Source organism: Lampetra fluviatilis, chromosome 2 (assembly GCF_964198595.1).
Source record: "Lampetra fluviatilis chromosome 2, kcLamFluv1.1, whole genome shotgun sequence".
Taxonomy (NCBI): domain Eukaryota; kingdom Metazoa; phylum Chordata; class Hyperoartia; order Petromyzontiformes; family Petromyzontidae; genus Lampetra; species Lampetra fluviatilis.
The window spans coordinates 6,310,626-6,330,073 of record NC_136276.1 but is presented as its reverse complement, the minus strand read 5'-3'; the positions used below and the strand labels follow the sequence as shown (position 1 = coordinate 6,330,073).

The window sequence follows — 19,448 nt, the reverse complement described above, 5'->3', positions numbered from 1 at the left end:
ATCAGTAAGGTTTGTCACGTGAAGAAAACATGCCAATTTCCCACTTTAGCATACTGGTGTTTTAGTGAGAAAACCCACAACATTTACAATGGAGTGTTTCGCCGGTAATTACAACCAACATCAGGTGATTGCCAGAATTGTACGAGACATTTACATTTCCACGATCAAACTCAAAAAACGTCATCATTAATACTGGTCGTGAAAGTCTACATGGTACGAGTTGAGCAGTTTATTTTTTAAAAACATTCGAAAGCGTGAAATAAAAAATGTCACTCTCGTAAATAACTGAACCAATGAGGTTTATTTTACAACAGACTACAATATTGAAAAAACATTAGAAAAGGGCCAGAAAAGGAATATTGTACCCTTATCCAGCTGTGTACTTACAAGCAAACCTACATTTAGAAGCTAAATGAACCGAAGCTCTGCAATATGATTGTTTTAATTAACACAAACCAGATATTCATGACTTACAACACAACTACTTTTGGTTTGGGCTTTACTCAGAAGCACATTCTTATACAACCTATTGAAAACAAACGCAATTTTTTTTTAAAAGTCTAAGTTGTCTAACATTGTGTAAAAATGTTTATGCCAACAAATAACAATTTATAGCTTCATCCCAAGTACAATCACCGACTAAAGCATTATGATTTCTCCATATTCACTTTTTAATATTTACATTTTTTCATATTTTACATGAAGGAAAGCAAACAATTATTATTATTGAGACATGCCAATGACAGTAACAATTATAGACCCACAACCACAGCAATATATAATAAAGGTAATATATAAATAAAAGCATCTAATATACTAAAGTAAATGTGAATAGAAATTACACGAAACACCCATTAGAAATAAAGCAATGGAGCTTGGCAGCTGTGGCCTCTGCATCTATCCAACACGCACATTGGGATCAAACTAGCACCAATCTATGCAATGAAAAGCGGGGATTTATTCCAAGGGGAAAAAAGCGGGGATTTATTCCAAGGGGAAACAAACAAAATACCAAATTGTCTGAATATATATTTTAAATAAAATTACAAAAATAAAAATTATAGTGCTGAATGTTTAAGACTCCGCTTTTACCGAGTACTTCTTGATGTCTTAAGGCCAGTCCCACCAAAGATCTTTTCGGATCAGATTTGTTTTTTTTACACATTTAATACATCAGCTGTGTTTATATTGTGCTATGCTAGAAAAAAGATTTGCTGACCACCGGAGGACAAGCCGCATTCGACATGTATTTATACAGGCATTGTATAAAGTTTCTTGTTTTCATGTATGCGCACATCATATATAATTATTTCAATAGCATATGACCTCACTAATAATGCAATGTAAAATTACTCTAAAGGGAACATTATGCCTCGATCTCAAAACTAGCCCACAGCCATTTGCCAGCTGTTTCAATGCATACTGAAATTATGTTTTGAAAATATTTTGAAAGCAGACATATTGGTAATTCTACATTTGTCCATGGCCTAAATTATGTTTAGGACAAGCAAATTATCCAGTATAACAAAACATTTTTTGGTAAAATGAGACTGATCTTTTGGTAAAAAAGGGATCTGCATCATAGATTTGCCGTACAGCACTTGCTGTACGTGTTGACAGATGGGCAAAATTGAGAATGTAGCTAAAACCTACATACGGGTAATTACCCAAAGTCAAGGCCAACCATAAAAACACACACAATGCTGCATTCATGTTACTCTGACCTATATGCAGTGTCCCCGTTGGATGTGACTGCAACATCCATGTCTGATTGAAGGAACCGGATGCGATGATTGAAGTGACCAGGCTGAAAATGCATTAAGATGGCCTTTACAGTCGACAGCCACAACGTGTGCATGTGCTTTGCTTAATGCTTTACTGGAATCCAGAACAATTAAAATGTAAGTCAGTTGGGCTGAAATATATTGTATTTAAGCTTACAATTAACATATTAGCCGTTAAACTGTTCACCTGACCTCACAAAAAGCGTGCCTAAATAAACGCCTACTGTGATTATATAGAATATAATTTAACTCGGGTAGAAATCTGCCAAGTTGTTGACACATATAACAAATGTTAGTGAAACTGTATTCAAGAAAGAACACATTTTTCATTGCCTTCATTTACAAAAAAACCCACGTGACAATTCGTGAGGGCGAGGCTTCTTCACCTTAATAACATACTCCTACTACCGTGTTGTACGAGTTGTATTTTAAGAAAGTGATACAACTAAGTGCAATAAATGCACATGTACTGTTCTTGTTTATTAAAGGCACAGTCAACAATGTTGGATCCCGGTAATTTTTGTCTTTTTCTTTTCTTATAAATTAGATGCTTCCATACACTCCAATGTAATGGAATACACACCTTAAGTATTGCTGGTGAAGCAGTTTGTCCTGGTTGCTTTTCTGAGCTGCATTGTGTTTGTTTTGTTGAACAGCCTTAGCTGGTGATGTGTACAAAAGTACATGTCTTAATGAGTGTACTTAAGTGGCTTGTCATTTCCTCTGGATAGTCAAGACCCAATTGTATTGCAAAAATACAAAAGAATAACAGCAAGTTCCATGAATGTAAGTTTTCCCTTTCTTTTAAAGCAAGCAAATAAACAAGAGACTCAAAATAAACACTGCCTCTTTTACCGAAACCTGTACTCACACACCGCCGCCGTCGTCGTGCTCACGCGAGAAGTGAGAGGCTACACCACCCCCGTGCCAGCACTTCCCATCTCCTGCTTGAAGTGACCCAGGTTGACCATGCCCGCCGCTGCCATAATGTCGCTCTCGGCCGACACCGCCATCTCCATCACCTCCGTGGCGGTCACGATGCTCTGCACCACCGCCACGCTAGAAGCCCCTCCCACGAGGCTCGACTTCTTGTTCTGGTGGGTACGAATGTGCTTGGAGAGGTGGTCGCTGCGCATGAACCGCTTGCTGCAGTGAGGGCACGGGAACTTCTTCTCGCCTGAAAACCATCGACAGCGTGCATGCGACAAGCCTGGTCAAAGGTCATGCACAGTGCGAGACAAGAGCTACTGGTCGCTTATTGTATAAACGCACTAATTGTGGTTTAAACCCTGCTAAGATCTCATTTCTTAATTCACCACGCAGAACGATTGTATTATTATAACAATAAAATGAAAATATATTCCATAATAGAGGCTTTTTGGGTTAGATCGCGTAAATATATAAATGTGCCGTTAAACCCGCCACCACCCGACACAGTCAATTAATAAGGGTTGTCACGTTAACAGAACGTGGCCAATTCGTCACTAGTACAGCACACCGGTGTGCTGGACAGCCAAGCCAGAACATTTACAATCTGAGTACGACGTTTGCCAGTAATTACAACTATCTTTATTAGGCAACAGCCAGATCTGTGGACAAGTCCATCTGTTTCGTTCCTTAAATAGAGGCGTAGATGTGATGACAACACTTGTGCACTCTTATTGCGTGAAGTGGGGGGTGGGGATTAATGAATGCATATAAACGACTATGGGTATCCATTGCCGTTTGGGTTATTGATATGGTAATCAGCGTACACTATGCATGCGCATTATGCAAGCCCATTGTTCTTGTACTTCCTGTCGATTGTGGCAACTAAAATAGCCTGATGAAGCTAGATGTAATTAATGGCTAAACGTCTTACACAGATTGTAAACGTTGTGGCTTGGCTCTCCAACACACCGGTGTGCTGTACTAGTAACGAATTGGCATGTTCTGTTAACGTGACAAACCTTACTAATGTGTCGGGTGGTGGCGAGTTTAACGACACATTTATATATTTACGCGATCGAACCCAAAAAACCTGTATTATGGATGATATTGGTCACGAAAGCCTACGTGTTAAACTGAAAATATATTCTTTATACAAACCAATATTTACAAGGCTGAATGAAAAACCAAGGTTTATAAGTAAAAATTAGCTGCTATTAACACAATGATGATGTTTATGTACGCATAAACACTCAAAACAGGGGTACGCAGAGGTAACGTAAACATCACAGCGCGATTGGCCAGGGCTGCGCAAGCATCAACGTGAGGCCAAGCCACCGCAAACCAACCTGTGTGTGTGCGACGGTGTCGCTGCAGCTCATCGGAGCGTGTGAAGCGCTTCCCGCAGAAGAGCCAGCCGCACACGAACGGCCGCTCGCCCGTGTGCCAGCGCAGGTGCGCGCGCAGGTGCGACGTCTTGCCGTACACCTTGCTGCAGCCCGGGATGTGGCACACATGTTGCTTCTTTTTGCCAGGCTCACTCCCAGTCCTGCTGGGGCAAAACATAATCCAAGATGACAAAGTTCCCTGATGCCAAACCAAATAGTTGGAGCCATATTCTTAGGTTTTTTTCGGTAAAGTCACGTAGGTAAAAAAGTTAAAATTAATAAAAGTAAAATAAAAATAAAATAAAAATTACGACGTTTCGGAGGCAACACAAGTCTCCGTCATCAGGTGGGACCGTCACAGCTAGATTTGCTGTATCAAGTGAGGAAGGGATTCCAAGATGCAGGTTCTTAAATACAAGTTAAGGGGGAGGAGCTTATCAGAATGTTGGAGCCAACTGTTTTCTTGTTAGAGGCTATTGATTTGCATTGCTATGTGGTCAGCAGGGGGCGTTGCAGCAAAATGCATTACTTCACAGGACGATACAGGCAACATTGAAGTGACAATAATTCATCACCTGAGCAACATACAAATTAGCAACCACATAAATCGTAGCCCTAAAACTACACGTATTTATTTATTGCAAGGTCTTTCAAAGAAAAAAAAATTACCATTGAGATGCAAGGTCATGTGTTTTGGGTAACTTATCACAAATAACCAAACCCTTGTCCACAACACCTGCAGCACACTGACATGTCAATGTGGGTTTGATAAACGTGTTGGCAGTTAGTGCGACGTGCATGTGCTTGCACCACTGCAACTCGGCCTTTGTGATAGTCGAGTTTGGTGAGGCTGTTTGTATGTATGTTGAAATTATTTCGCATCGTACGTAGCCAACCTTGCTAAGCGGAGGTGTTTAACAGCAAGTGCTGGCCTCTGTGTACGCTTTACAGCAAGTGGCGACCTTTTTGTCGGTGGCTTTGGTTCATCACGTTTTCGAGTGTTACTTACGCTTCGAAACCCGCTGTGAGGGATAGATGGCAACCAACCAATCGTCTATGCAGATGTATGCAAATAAAATATATAACAAAAATCCAAAGTCAAACAAAGTACCAAATCACCTACGTTTAAATAATCGACCAAGAACACATCAATGAACTGACTTTGTTGGTCTCCCCACGACCCAGTGCAAACCAGCTCACAAAGCCAACAGCCACAACGTTATCAGTACATCAGTCGCAGTTACTTGCTAGCTTCACTTGTAACGAGGAAGTCATTGCTTACAGTAACCGAAAATTCTATATATTAAAAAAAAATAGAGTCAAGGAAAATCAGCTGCGGTTGTTTGGACTAATTCCCACATTCCACGATTGAGTCGTTTTTTCATGTTGATGCTTTTGTCGTGTTGATGCTTTCAACACGGACCGTGCTTCGGTCCGGTCCGCGCTCAAGGCCACCCCCCCACCCATCCACAACAAAACAAAATAAAAACCACCCCAACTCAAAGTAAAAGCCTCCCCCATCTCTCAACCACCTCGGGTGTAACCGGCCCACGAGCCTCTTACCGGCCCTCGCCGTCCCGGCAGTTGGGGCAGGCGCAGGCGACGCGGCGGATGCGCTTGGCCGGCTCGGCGGGTTGCTCGCCGCTCACCTGAGCCGCCACCTGGTTGAGTTCCTCGGCGGTGAGTGCGCTCACGCTCATCGGCGTCACCGCCTCCACTCCAAGCTGCCACTTCGTGTCGCTGCCCTCCTGGGACAGGTGCTGGCCTGCTCGCGTCAACAATAACGCACCGGTCTGAAATGCACCGCTTTCCTGCGCCCCCCAACCCCCCCTTCGGTTGACGCTGCAGAGTTCGGTCAAACAATGCGGTGTAACAACAGGCGTGCTACGGGTGTTGCATTTTTCATACTACGTAACACAGTGAGATGAAATGAGCGTAAATTGTTTTTTTGTGGTTGGGCATGCTATACTTATAATATAAATGCATAATTTTTGCAATTACTAGGTGTTATATAATGCCTAGAAACGTTAAGGTCACCCACGCGTTTCCCTTAGATACTTTCAGGCTTGTGATGGCACGCCGAGATGTAAGCTACATTTTGTTAAAAAAAACCCACAACCAACTGAATTAAAAGAAAAGTTTGAACTTGGTAGTTTAACAAACAAAACTGATGCTATGTTGTATTCCTAACTCTCCAGGAATTCTAGGCTCTAAAATCTGTACAACACATGTGTGCTCATGCTGGTCAAAGAATCGATTGAAGAGATCTACAAGTTGGCCCTTGCAGGAGCACAAAAAGCCTTGAAAATGTGGAGCTCGGTTTAGCAATACGTTATACAGTGAGCACACTAGCACAAGTTTCCACATTTGGCATTTCACCAGGAAATAATCTTTCTTACCCTCTACAAGCACAGCCATTGTGCCGCGATAACACACACTTTGACCAAAATCATTCGCAAGTGTATTAAACTATGCAGTGTTCCCTAGCAGCAGGCTTCACAAAGCAACCCTAAAGTTTGGCTTGAATTACTTGGCAGGTAACGAAGTAGTAATCAGCACCAACAATTTGGTGAAACGCCCTCAGAAATAGACTGAACATTCATGCTATCCTGCTAAACACATCGCCGACTTCCACAAGTCATTTTCGAGGCCATGAAAATACAAAAAAAACATTCTTTAAGTGCTGTACGTGAAACGCCTGCACGCAGCCCACACTTCACAAGGGGATGCTAGACTCTAGTGACCTCCAACCCGGTTACAATGTGACACCTACACAGCTGTTCCAACACCCAACAAGGCGACATGCTTTCAGTTTCACATTATAAACCTGAGTTTTTTTTTTAAGCGACTACATAAGGCGGCCTTCACCAACGTGGTTACGCAACAGTTGTCTTGGATGCAACACATGTTTCCACTAAAAGGGCTAAAATGAATGAACAACATTTTTTTCATTGTAAAGTTTTATATTTATATAACCTACAGAATGCATACAAGTACATTATTACATAACAGCGTTAAAACAGCCGCAGCCCTGAAGAACCGCCAAAGATGCTAGTTTTCAACTTTTAAACGGCGGCGTATTGATCGCTTGTGCTTACCAACTCCTCGAACGACTACTTCTCTGTGCGCAGTGAGGCATACCAGAATTGGAAGAATATAAAAAACAACCTCCTCTTGTGCAAGTGCCATTCGGCGAAGATGAACGGCAGTGTGTGTGTACAAGCTGTTGCCGAGGGCCCAGTCCTTACCGCCGGTGTTTGTGCTGGCCGAGGTCGTGGAGATGGGCATCGCTTGGATCTGCTGCACCTGGATGCCCGTGCCCCCCAAGGAGCTCAGGTTGATGGTCTGCAAGCTGGGCAGCGCCGTCACCTGTGGGGAGCTCATGGCCACGCACGTCGTGGTGCCCGAGGTGAGTTGCTGCGCCGTGCCCGCCTGGCTCACGGGGGTCATCACAGCCGTCTGCATGGGGGCCAGGGTCAGCTGCTGCGGCGACGCGCTTTGGATCTGCATATTGGGCAGGCTGGGCAGAATCTGGATGGTCTGGTAGGTGATCTGCCCATCGGCGCTGAGAGTCGGGACACGCAGGACTATGGGGACCGCGTTTTGAAATTGTATGTTTTGCGGCACGGATTGTGCTTGGATGGTCTGCCCCTGCGTGTCGATCTGGAATGTCTGCTGCTGGGGAAAGGCCTGGATAATCTGAGCTTGGCCTCCATGCTGTTGCTGCTGCAGTTGAACTTGCTGGAATACGGCCTGCCCTGAAGCCAGCTGGTACTGCTGACTCTGGGCTTGCGACGACACCAGCTGCACGATGCCGGCCTGCGTCTGCGCGGACGTGGAGCACGTGGAGGAAGCCATCCCGTTGACCGTGGACGTGGTGGAAGTCAGGGGGGAGGAGGCCCCACTGGGAGAGGCTGCTGCCTCGGACTCCTCGGTACCCTGCTCCAGAGCCGAGTTGTCAGCGGGGGCATCCTCCGAGGCCGACTCGACCGTATCCTCCCCGCCGGGGCCTGGCTCCGCAGAGACACCGCCGTTCGCCACTCCATTCGTGCTGCTGCTGCTCGTAGTTGTCGTAGACGACGCAGTCGTCGTCGCTGTCTGTTGCTGCGGAGGCTGCTGCTGCTGCTGTACCGCGGCCATGGGAGTGACACTGGCAAAGGGCATCGCGAAGGTGACGTTACCTGCCAGGTTGACGGGGAGGTTGGCGAGCATCTGCGCCTGCCCGCCCAGGTTCACGCCCTGGAGCTGCATTGACGGCTGGATATGAATGACGTTCTGTCCCGCGGCCGTGGTGCCGATGATGCTGGCCTGCGACCCCCGAGTGATGAACGCCTGGTTGGAGGCGGGGATGATGTGGATGTGGCCCGAAGCTTCCTGCTGCTGCACCCCGCTAGGGGCCGCCACCAGATGTTGCTGACCGCCGTCGGCCTGCACCACCTGGTACTGCACCGTGCCCCCGGCCTGGCCCGAAAGTCCCTGCAGGGGCAGCACGAACTGTTGTTGGCCCCCGGAGCCCGAAGCCGGGGCCAGCTGCACAAGGTTCCCTGCCGCGTCCTTGGCTATGGTGGCGGAGCCGGGCCCGGCCGCAATGATCTGCCACGCAGTGCCCGCGGCCGGGCCCGCTGATGCGCTCAGCTCCACCGGCTGCAGCACCGGTGGGGAGCCGATCTTGCTGCACGTGGCGGCGAGCAGGGCCAGCGGGGACGGCTGCGACTCCTGCCGGGGGCGGGATCGGTGAAATCGGGGAGGGGAGCGTCAGGCCCGGCCTCCATCACGCCCTCGATGTGCCGCCCGTCCCACGGCCGTCTGGCCCGCCTGCTGCTGCCCGGCCCGCCCGCCCGCCAGGAAGCGCCGGGCCCCGTGTACCCGCCCGCCTGCCCGCCCGCCTCGCTCGCTCGCACGGCCCGCCCGCTCGCCCCGCTCGCCCCGCCGCTTACCTTGTTGGCCGGGTTGCTGGGCTGCAGGTAGTCGCCCTTCTTGTCGGCGGCATCCAGCGAGGCGGCCATGCCGCCCTTCTCCAGCTCTGGGCGGGAAAAACAACAGTAAGAGGCGAGGCCTCGCCGCCAACGCCTCCTCCTCCTCCTACTCCCCACCTCCTACTACTACTCCCGCCCAGATCCCTCCTCGCGATCCCCGATCCCAGATCCCGCCCCGAAACCCCGTAGGCGACGCGAGGAGGAGAGAGGAGCGATGGAGGCGGGGAGAGAGAGGGCGGGAGACGCGGCGAGAGCGGTACCGGTCATGGCGGGGAGGAGGAGGCGAGGGAGGGCGGAGAGGGGCGGGGTCGAAGGGGGTAGGGGGAGGAGCCAGGAGGAAAAGGGGGAGGGGTTAGGGGAAGAGTTGGAAATTGGGGGGGGGGTATGGGGGGCGAGTAACTGGGGGGGGGGGGGTAACTGAGGGGGGGCAACTGAGGGGGGGGTGACTAGGGGGGGGGGGGTGACTGAGGGGGGGTGACTGAGGGGGTGGGTGACTGAGGGGGGGGGGACTAACTTGGGAGGTGGGGAGTAAGTAACTTGGGGCGGGTAACTGGGGGGGGCGGAGGGGAAAGTAACGGGGGTGGGGCGAATTACTGAGGGGGGGCGAATTAATGAGGGGGGGGGGCGAATTAATGAGGGGGGGCGAATTAATGAGGGGGGGGGGGTCGCGAATAACTGGGGGGGAGGTGGGGTGATGCAAGATTATAGAAAGAGGAGGCTTGGGTCATAATTATTTCCATTTGTATTTATGAATTTTTTTTCTTCCAAATTTCCCAAAACATCTTCCAATGTGGCCGTGAATAAAAGACGAGGGCTTCGTCAGCTTAACTCCGATTTGTATTCAGTTACTTTCTGCGGTCTCAATGTAGGCCGTTCTATTTTTGTGTGTTATCTATAATAATTCTAAATCTATTTTGTTTATTTAAATCTAAGACGGTGTCAGCTTGGATGACTGCACCATTTTCAACTGGGTGCTTCGAGTCAAATGCAATTTCATAGTCTGCCATGTTATATTTATTACATAGCCTTCCTTTATAGTCACAACCAATGGAAATGATCCTCGGGAAATTTATTAAATAACTTTATCAAAAGGATGCAAACAAATTTGGGTACGAGATAAATCTGAGCGAAACTAAATTCATGAACACAAAAACATTTTTGTGACCAATTGAATATTTGTTAGCGGGGCACAATTGGAAAGAACATTAAAAGTACTTGCATGCATATCTAGGGCAGTTACTGGATTAAAATATTAAATATTAAACGGGAATTTAACTTATTGAAAAATCTTTTGGTGATACTGCCGCTGCGTTAGCAGTGGTGCACAATCACAATTAACAACAACAAACTCAACAAATTCAAGGGAAGGCAATGAGAATGGCCCTTCTGTGTGGCCTCTTAAAACAAAAAAAATAGGCGACGTTTCGAGCATTTGCCTTTCATCGAAGGGCCATTCTCATTGCCTTCCCTTGTTGCTCACTGTCGCCCTACCCCCTTGGCCACCCATGTACGGGCATGTCGCGGACCATCGTCGCGTCCCCTGGGTCCCCAAAGCAACCGCGGATTGGCTGTGCGCGTGTGTTTTGCTGTTGTTGTTACACAGCCATAGTTAGCGCTCACATGTCAGCGCTGCTGTGGGCGCGTGCGGGAAGTGGGCGGTGAGTGGGCGGGCGGTGAGTGGGCGGGCGGTGAGTGGGCGGGCGGTGAGTGGGCGGGCGGTGAGTGGGCGGGCGGTGAGTGGGCGGGCGGTGAGTGGGCGGGCGGTGAGTGGGCGGGCGGTGAGTGGGCGGGCGGTGAGTGGGCGGTGAGTGGGTGGTGAGTGGGCTGGCGGTGAGTGGGTGGGCGGTGAGCGGGCGGTGAGTGGGCGGTGAGTGGGTGGTGAGTGGGCGGTGAGTGGGTGGGCGGTGAGTGGGTGGTGAGTGGGCGGTGAGTGGTGAGTGGGCGGTGAGTGGGAGGAGGGGACAGGGGGTAGGCAAGGGGTGCTCGCGAAGTGGGTAGTAGGGGAGGGTGGGGGGCCTGGGGTGTGGGGGAGGGGCGATTGGGGGAGGGAGGATGTGGGAGGGGTTGAGGAGCCGGGGGGGCACAAGGATCGGGGATCGAGAAGTGGGGGGCGAGGTGAGGAGGGGGCTGTGTATGGGGGGGAGGGGGCTGTGTATGGGGGGGAGGGGGCTGTGTATGGGGGGCGGGTTAGGGGGAGGTGCTCAAAGGGAGGAGGGGGAGGGGTCTCTGTGCCTCCGCCTGCCACGGAGCATTTCCGGTGGGAGGGGTATGGGGGAGGGGCATAGGCGTGACGTGTGCACGTGACGGTGATGTGTGTATACGTGACGTGAACACGTGACGGTGATGTGTGTATACGTGACGTGTGCACGTGACGTGTGCACGTGATGGTGATGTGTGTATACGTGACGTGTACACGTGATGGTGATGTGTGTACACGTGACGTGAACACGTGACGGTGATGTGTGTATACGTGACGTGTGCACGTGACGTGTGCACGTGATGGTGATGTGTGTATACGTGACGTGTACACGTGATGGTGATGTGTGTACACGTGACGTGAACACGTGACGGTGATGTGTGTATACGTGACGTGTACATGTGATGGTGATGTATGTACACGTGTACACGTGACGTGTACATGTGATGGTGATGTGTGTATACGTGACGTGCACACGTGACGGTGATGTGTGTATACGTGACGTGTACATGTGATGGTGATGTGTGTATACGTGACGTGCACAGGTGATGGTGATGTGGGTATACGTGCGTGATGTGTACACGTGATGGTGATGTGTGTATACGTGACGTGTACACGTGACGTGTAAACGTGACGGTGATGTATGTATACGTGACGTGTGCACGTGATGGTGATGTGCGTATACGTGCGTGACGTGTACACGTGATGGTTATGTGTGTATACGTGACGTGTACACGTCATGGTGATGTGTGTATACGTGACGTATACACGTCATGGTGATGTGTGTATACGTGCGTGACGTGTACACGTGGTTGTGTAGCGGTGTGTGTACTCGGTGTGTGTGTGCGTATGATTACGTGTACACGTATGGTTTTGTATACGCGTGTACCGCAATACCTATTGGCGATAGGCGGACACAATGCCCGTGACCGATGCAGCTGCCCCGGTAGGAGGGGAGGAGGCGTGGGAGGGGCGGGTGGGAGCAGTGGAGGAGGGCCAGGGGGGGAGAAGGTCGGGGGGGAGGGAGCAGGGGAGGTCGGGGAGGGGGCTGGGGAGGAGACGTCGGGGGGAGGGAGGGAGCAGGGGAGGAGTAGAGTACAGCCAGGGGGAGGCGTGAGGGAGGTGGTGGGGGGCGAGGAAGAAGGCATGGGGAGGAGAGCACACGCACGTGGGGGAGCAGGGGAGGAGGCATGCAGGAGAGAGGTGTGGGAAGGATAACACGGAGGGAGGAGGCAGTGGGAGGGGACTGATGGGAGGAGGAGGGGGGGATGAGAATGGGGAGAAGTCGATGCCGGAAGCCAAGGGGCGGAATTGTACGTATGTTGAACTTCTTTCGTACCGTACGTAGGAAACCGTGCTAATCGGAGATGCCAGAGGTTGCGGTGGGGGAGACGAGATTCGGTGTAAAAACGGCGTGAGCTGAAGAGAAGGCGGGCGGGGAGGGATGAGGCCGTCACTGTCCATCCACTGCTGGATGGATGCCTTCACAAGTCGCCGCCGTTCCTCGCGATTGTTTGTTTCAATGCCAACCCAGTGCAGCACTTGCACGTGTCAACTCCGGCGCATGGCTTGATCTTATCGCTTCCATCTTACACACAAAGTCTCCAGCGTGTCCTTTGTCGGCTTCCACCACTGTCCTCAACTCGTCTCGTCCATTCGACTGTCGTCCCCTCTTGCGAGAGGGGTGACATGAGGAGGCGGAGGGGAAGGGACGCGAGGCTGGTGCCGTGGATGCGGAGGGGAAGGCGAGTGATGAGGTGTTACAGATGGGAGGGATGAGAGGTAGAGGGGTGAGGGGGTAGAGGGGGAGGGATGAGATGACAGGGGGGTGAGGGGGGAGGGAGTGGGAGGGATGAGAGGGGGAGGGAAGGGGAGGCGTGAGGGGGGAGGGGATGGTAGGGGTGAGGGGGTAGATGGGGAGGGAGTGGGAGGGATGAGAGTACACGGGGGGAGGGGATGGGAGGGGTGAGGGGGTAGAGGGGTGAGGGGGTAGAGGGGGAGGGAATGGGAGGGGTGAGGGGGTAGATGGGGAGGGAGTGGGAGGGATGAGAGTACACGGGGGGAGGGGATGGGAGGGGTGAGGGGGTAGAGGGGTGAGGGGGTACAGGGGGAGGGAATGGGAGGGGTGAGGGGGTAGAGGGGGAGGGAGGGGAGGGATGAGATGACAGGGGGAGGGAATGGGAGGCGATGAGGGGGGAGGGAGTGGGAGGGGTAGAGGGGGAGGGATGAGAGGGGAAGGGTGAGGGGGTGCAGGGGGGGTGAGAGGGTAGAGGGGGAGGGGTGAGGGGGTAGAGGGGTGAGGCGGTACAGGGGGAGGGAATGGGAGGGGTGAGGGGGTAGAGGGGGAGGGAGTGGGAGGGATGAGATGACAGGGGGAGGGAATGGGAGGCGATGAGGGGGGAGGGAGGGGGAGGGATGAGAGGGGAAGGAGTGAGGGGTGCAGGGGGAGGAAAGGGGGGGTGAGAGGGTAGAGGGGGAGGGGTGAGGGGTAGAGGGGGAGGGAAGAGGAGGGGTGAGGGGGTACAGGGGAAGGGGAGGGTGAGAGGGTAGAGGGGGAGGGGATTGGAGGGATGAGAGGGTAGAGGGGGAGGGGATTGGAGGGATGAGAGGGTAGAGGGGTGAGTGGGTAGAGGGGTGAGGGGGTACAGGGGGAGGGAATGGGAGGGGTGAGGGGGTGCCGGGGGAGGAAAGAGGAGGGATGAGATGACAGGGGGAGGGGTGAGGGGGTGAGGGGGGCGGGAGTGGGAGGCAGCGGCCTACACGGGCAGGACGCGCCCACCCACGTGTCGCACTGTTTACTCGCCATGGCCACCGGCGTCTCGTACAGTGCGAGCCGAGCTGCGTGGAATCATTCATCGTAACCACTCCAAACTACTACTCAGCCAAAGCATAACCACCCCACGCTCCAATCAAAACTACTCCTTACTACTCACACTCATCACAGTCTCGTTTATGAGAATCACCCTTCACGAACTCAGAATAATTGCACTCACCACAATACTGTACTGTACTCACCGCCACTGCAATGATAAACTTCACTAATCACACTCGCTCATCGCAACCACTGTAATGAGAATCATCACTATTGCTCATCACGCTCACGACTCGTCATTCACTACTCACTCTCATCACAATCGCTATCATCACAATCGCCCTACAATGTCATCACAATCACTCCTCACTCGCCACGGTGGTGAGATGTTAACTACCTCGCCAGGTATACAGGAGGCCATGGGCTCGATCCCAGCCCTGACCCCCTTTGTATTTGGAGTTTGCATGCTCTCCCCCGTGGTCGTGTATTTGGCATAGATTTGATAATCCACTTTGTTGAGCTATCATTTGTGGGCCAGGTCGTTTGTGAAAAAAGAGCTACATAGCTCAGTGGACATTACCTGTTCAAAAAAACACATTCCTGCGGAGGGAGCTGGTAGGAACGTTGGTTGCTCGGTCAATGGCCAGGGTCAACGGCGGCGTGGTGTATTCCGCAAATATTCCCGACTGTGAGGGCGGGCACAAGCCGGCGTGAGTAGGTTAAACGTTGAGTTTTATAAGGGCACCACGGGGTGACCAGCCCCTCCCCTCCCAGCCCCTCCCCTCCCAGCCCCTCACCACCCAGCCCCCACCCAGCCCCTCCCACCCCCACCCAGCCCCACCCTCCCCACCCAGCCCCTCTCCACCCAGCCCCACCCCTCCCATTTTTGGATGCACTACGGACGGACGGACGGACACAATAATCCCCTGTGGGCTGGTGGAACCAGGTGGTTCCTACCAGTAAAAATCAGTGTAGTTTCTCATCACACCACTCACACTGCTGCTCAATCACCCCGTGCCGCTTCGATTATTGCGTCGCCTCTCTCGGTTCCCGTCGCCACTTTGTACAGTCCGTGTTGTTGTTGTTGTTCCAGCAGCAATGCGGCTTATAGATGCCTCTGGGCGATAACAGTGCAATATAACGCACAGACGTCGTGCTCAAGATTGTAAATGTTGTGGATTTCCTCTCCGGCACACCGGAGTTGCTGTGGTAGTAACGAATTGGCACGTTCTGTTTCCGTGACAAACCTTTCTAATTGGCTGTGTCGGGTGGTGGTGGGTTTAACTAGACACATTTTACGCGATCTAACCCACACTCGCCCCCCCCCAAAAAACTGTATTATGGATAACACGCAAACGTGCGATGGTTATACAACGCGCATGACTAATTGTGTTGAAGGGGCATGGAGGTTGATTACTATTATATGCTTGTATTTTTTTTTGGTTTGTAAATTGTACCCCACACGTCCACACTCCGTAACGCTGCTCAAACACCAATTAACAAAGGCCAAATGATCGATGCCCTTAACACCCACATGTCCTGCATGGAACCCATCAGCACGGCCACTTGTGGAAAGCTCTCGGTCGTGTTTGTAGAGGTTCGGACGATCTGTGTTTTTTCTCTTTACAAAGAGAGCGCAGTTGGTGGAGGAGGTGGAGGGAGGAGGAGGAGGTGGAGGGAGGAGGTGGAGGACACCACTTGCCAGAAACCACTGCAGGCCGTCCCACAGGAGTCGTTTGCTGGAACAAGTACAGTGCTATGTGGAGTAATGCCGGTTGGGTAAACATGCGTACACGAGAAGAATGGATTTGTGGTGCGTGGAGAATGTGAATTGAACCGGTCAGGGACCGGCAAAACATCAGCTCGCAAGGGGTCTCTGTCGATTCACAAAACACCTGCCGGCCAATACAGTCATTTGAGTCCATCTCTGTCTGGTGGTTTTGAACAGAGATGCATTTCTCTGATATGAACGAGTCCCAACCGAGCATCTCTCTCCCCCTGGCCCCCAGCAAAGTGTGTGACGATGCTCTTCTCCGTTGGCACATTCCTATGACGGAGCCATGGCGAAAGTGGTTTGCGCACTCCGACCAAGTCTGAGTTCGATTCCTGGCCGCCAATATCATCGGCGGCAGGAAACATCTCACCTGGCCCACGACACGCCATTCCTCCACCTCCCCCGCACTGACCAACGTGATGAAGTATGGTCAAAAGACCCCTATGTATGTTGAATTTCTTTCGCACCGTACGTAGCCAACCGCGCTAATCGGAGGTGCGAACAACAACATGGAGAGGTTGTCATCCAGCTGTGGATTGACAAATGGACAGTCACCGTAAGGCAAAAACCACGTGGATGGTGTATAAGTATTTTGCGACATTTTAAATCATAAAAAAATGTTTGATTCATGCTAATTCACAACGTGGCTATTTTCCACCCCAATTTCACTCCGTTGGCGTGGTCTGCTGAATCCACACCGTGGGAGTGTGGCGGTCACTGACCTCTCCAGATAATGGGAGCAATAGCTGCTGTTGATCATATGTGACAGAACCTACACCACCTATTGCAAGGCTGTTCGTACATGAAATCATTTTAGTTTTGATGTCACCTGTTGATCCGTGCCACCCGTGTAAGGAGAAACGTGCAGTCTCAGCGAGTTCTCACCTGGTAAAATAAAGGTAACGAAATAGAAAAGGCATGTAAATGTACAGACGTTTATCAACCCACTGCTATGAATGAAGGTCTATCCATGTCTTGTCGGTCATAGGGGGTTGCCTGACCATACGTCATCACGATGGTCAGTGCTGCTTGGTGAAGGGGGAGGCCCAGGACTGGTTCAGACATCGCTCGCCACGAATGTTAGCTGTGGTTGGGATTTAAGCTCCGTTCACTGAGTTCATAGTGCCATAACAGTATACCTTTCCGAAATGTGCATTTTTCTTGGAATTGCGAAATATACGTGTAAATAATAGAAGAGTTTGAAAAAAAACGTAGAAATGATCCGGGTACGATGTGCAAACACGTGTTAAATTAGAGCCACATTCACCAGACCACCTTTCCAAAACACAACCTCTCCTGGGAAGGAGCAGCTGGAAGTCTCGGTCCCATCCTGGGATTTTCCAGATACCCGTTGCTGTAACCATGACAACAAACTACTACATACCCTCGTGCTAATAATAGCCAGGGATATGTCGAAAGCGTACATCTTTCGAAGCTACTGTATGAACCAATGATCAAGATCACAGTAAAATTGTGAATTTCCAAAGTATATCAAAAATATTCATTTTACAATTGGTTAATATATTTAGTCATGTACATCATCACTGCATGCCATTCAAAATGCAGATTTAATTTTTTTTTAAACTCACCTTCTCCATATGTCATCTCTCAGCTGCAAAAGCTCACGTGTCAAGTGTCTTAAATGTAAGGGTTAGTTGGCTAACCATATACTACATTTTCCATGTAGGAAAATGGTTTCAGCCCATGCTTGTTGCTGTCAATGTAATTTTTATTTGTCCAGGCGCATGAGCCATCGCCCTCAGGGTTCTCGCTGCATTTGCCAGGGTTCACTGTCCCAAATGCTCCAGAGGCCAGGTGTCTGCATGAATAAACCTGCTTAACACACGTGTTTTCGTAGCCAATACGATTAATAATAGATTTTTGGGGTATGCCACATTATGATCTGACTACGTTTCTTGGCAAGCTACTCTTGTGTGAAGCATACCATTTTAAAATAATGTTCTACCGGTGAGCTGAAAATGATAGCGTGTTTAAACGATTGTTGTACACGTGACAATTGAAATAGTTTGGCTATGTCGGGTGGACGGAGGACTAGCGACTCATATTTGGTCAGATCATTCACGTGGTCTAGCACGAAATTCAATTATAAATAATAAACATGCCGTTTGTGTCTGACGCACCATGTTAATAAATATATATGTGAACGTAATTTTTATGGCTTTTGTTCATTTTGGCTCAAATGACATCTCCCGCTTTTAATTCTACAGTGAATGTAAGCTTCTACATCATGGGACCTCCTTTGCCAGTACCAAAATATGATTAGGTTTTTTTTTCCTTTTTTCTGGCAGCAAAAAAAAAACACCTTTTACAAGGAATAATGTCTGCATTAACCACAATACTTGTGGTCAGAATGCAAACCAAAAACATCCTCTGATAATATATGCATTGTCTTTGAAACTGATTGGTCCACACCAGCGACGGCTTTCTTTTGAGCCTTGTCTCAAATGGTGTTAGACCAGAGGACGCCAAAAGACAATCCACTATCAGAGTAATGAGAGCTCGGGGTTAGCATCTACATCATGGGACCTCCTTTGCCAGTGCCAAAATATGAGAATAGGTTTTTTTAGGTGTTTTTTTAACGCCAGAAAAAAGGGGAAAAAAACCTATTATATTTTGGTACTGGCAAAGGAGGTCCCATGATGTAGATGCTCACCCCGAGCTCTCATTACGCTGATATAATGCATTTGTCTTTGTGCTGTACGCCTTTTGGCGTCCTCTGGTCTAACACCATTTGAGACGAGGCTCAAAAGAAAGATGTCTCTGGTGTGGACCAATCAGTTTCAAAGACAATGCATATATTATCAGAGTATGTTTTTTGTTTGCATTCTGACCACAAGTATTGTGGTTAATGCGGACATGATTCCTTGCAACAGGTGTTTTTTTGTTGCCAGAAAAAAGGGGAAAAAAAACCTATTCTGACTGTAAGCCGTTACGAATGTGGAATATTGCAATACAATCTCATTTGAAGTAAATATGCATTTAAAAAAATGGGTACACACTTACAATTTCACAAAACACTGACACCTGCGTTGCGTGACCTAGATTTACCCGAGTTAATTATAAAAACCAAAATGGTAAACATCAACACGTATATGTACATGCGTGACCTTTCACGGGTCCATCTGGCGAAAGTGTAATATTCCACCGTATTGTTGTTTTAGGGCATGACATACTAAGCATTCATAGCGCTGTCGTGCGAGCAACTCACGCCTGTAGGACCGCTCTCATACCGGGCCCCAGAAGCCCAACGGGTTCCCTGCTGCACTGTGCAGGGTGACATTTAACCCTTACCCAGCAGCGTACTCTTCCTATTTGCACAACATTTGTTCTTGCATTTTGTCTGTTTTTTTTATCCCCATGAAATCGCTTGTGCCATTGTAAAAGATGCATCTTTTGTTTATGTGTACATGCACAGCAACCCATTTTGTGGATGAGTGTGGGTCGTGGAGGTTATTTGATCAAACCTCACTCTCCCACGCTGATCAGTGCGGGTGGATGCAGGGTGCGGAGTAGAGAGATGGTGGGAACACTGCCCTCTGCTGGTTCAGGCACCTGTTTGGTGCATGGTG

General features: G+C 49.9%; 1 protein-coding gene across 3 annotated transcripts; it reads right to left on the bottom strand.

Moving 5' to 3' along the window:
* Positions 1 to 284: 284 nt before the first annotated feature.
* LOC144940606 (transcription factor Sp3-like) lies at positions 285 to 9,272 on the bottom strand. Of its 3 annotated transcripts, none has more exons than XM_078866854.1 (5): positions 9,037 to 9,272; positions 7,348 to 8,815; positions 5,663 to 5,864; positions 4,061 to 4,263; positions 285 to 2,961 (listed from the first exon to the last, which is right to left on the bottom strand). In XM_078866854.1, the coding sequence occupies exons 1-5, from the start codon at positions 9,103 to 9,105 to the stop codon at positions 2,696 to 2,698; spliced, it is 2,208 nt and encodes a 735-aa protein (XP_078722980.1). In that variant the 5' UTR covers positions 9,106 to 9,272; the 3' UTR covers positions 285 to 2,695. The 3 variants fall into 3 exon arrangements, with proteins under 3 accessions (XP_078722980.1, XP_078722989.1, XP_078722998.1); XM_078866863.1 differs by having other exon boundaries at positions 4,061 to 4,260; positions 9,037 to 9,271; XM_078866872.1 differs by having other exon boundaries at positions 7,348 to 8,575; positions 9,037 to 9,271.
* Between the last annotated feature and the right edge of the window lie 10,176 nt (positions 9,273 to 19,448).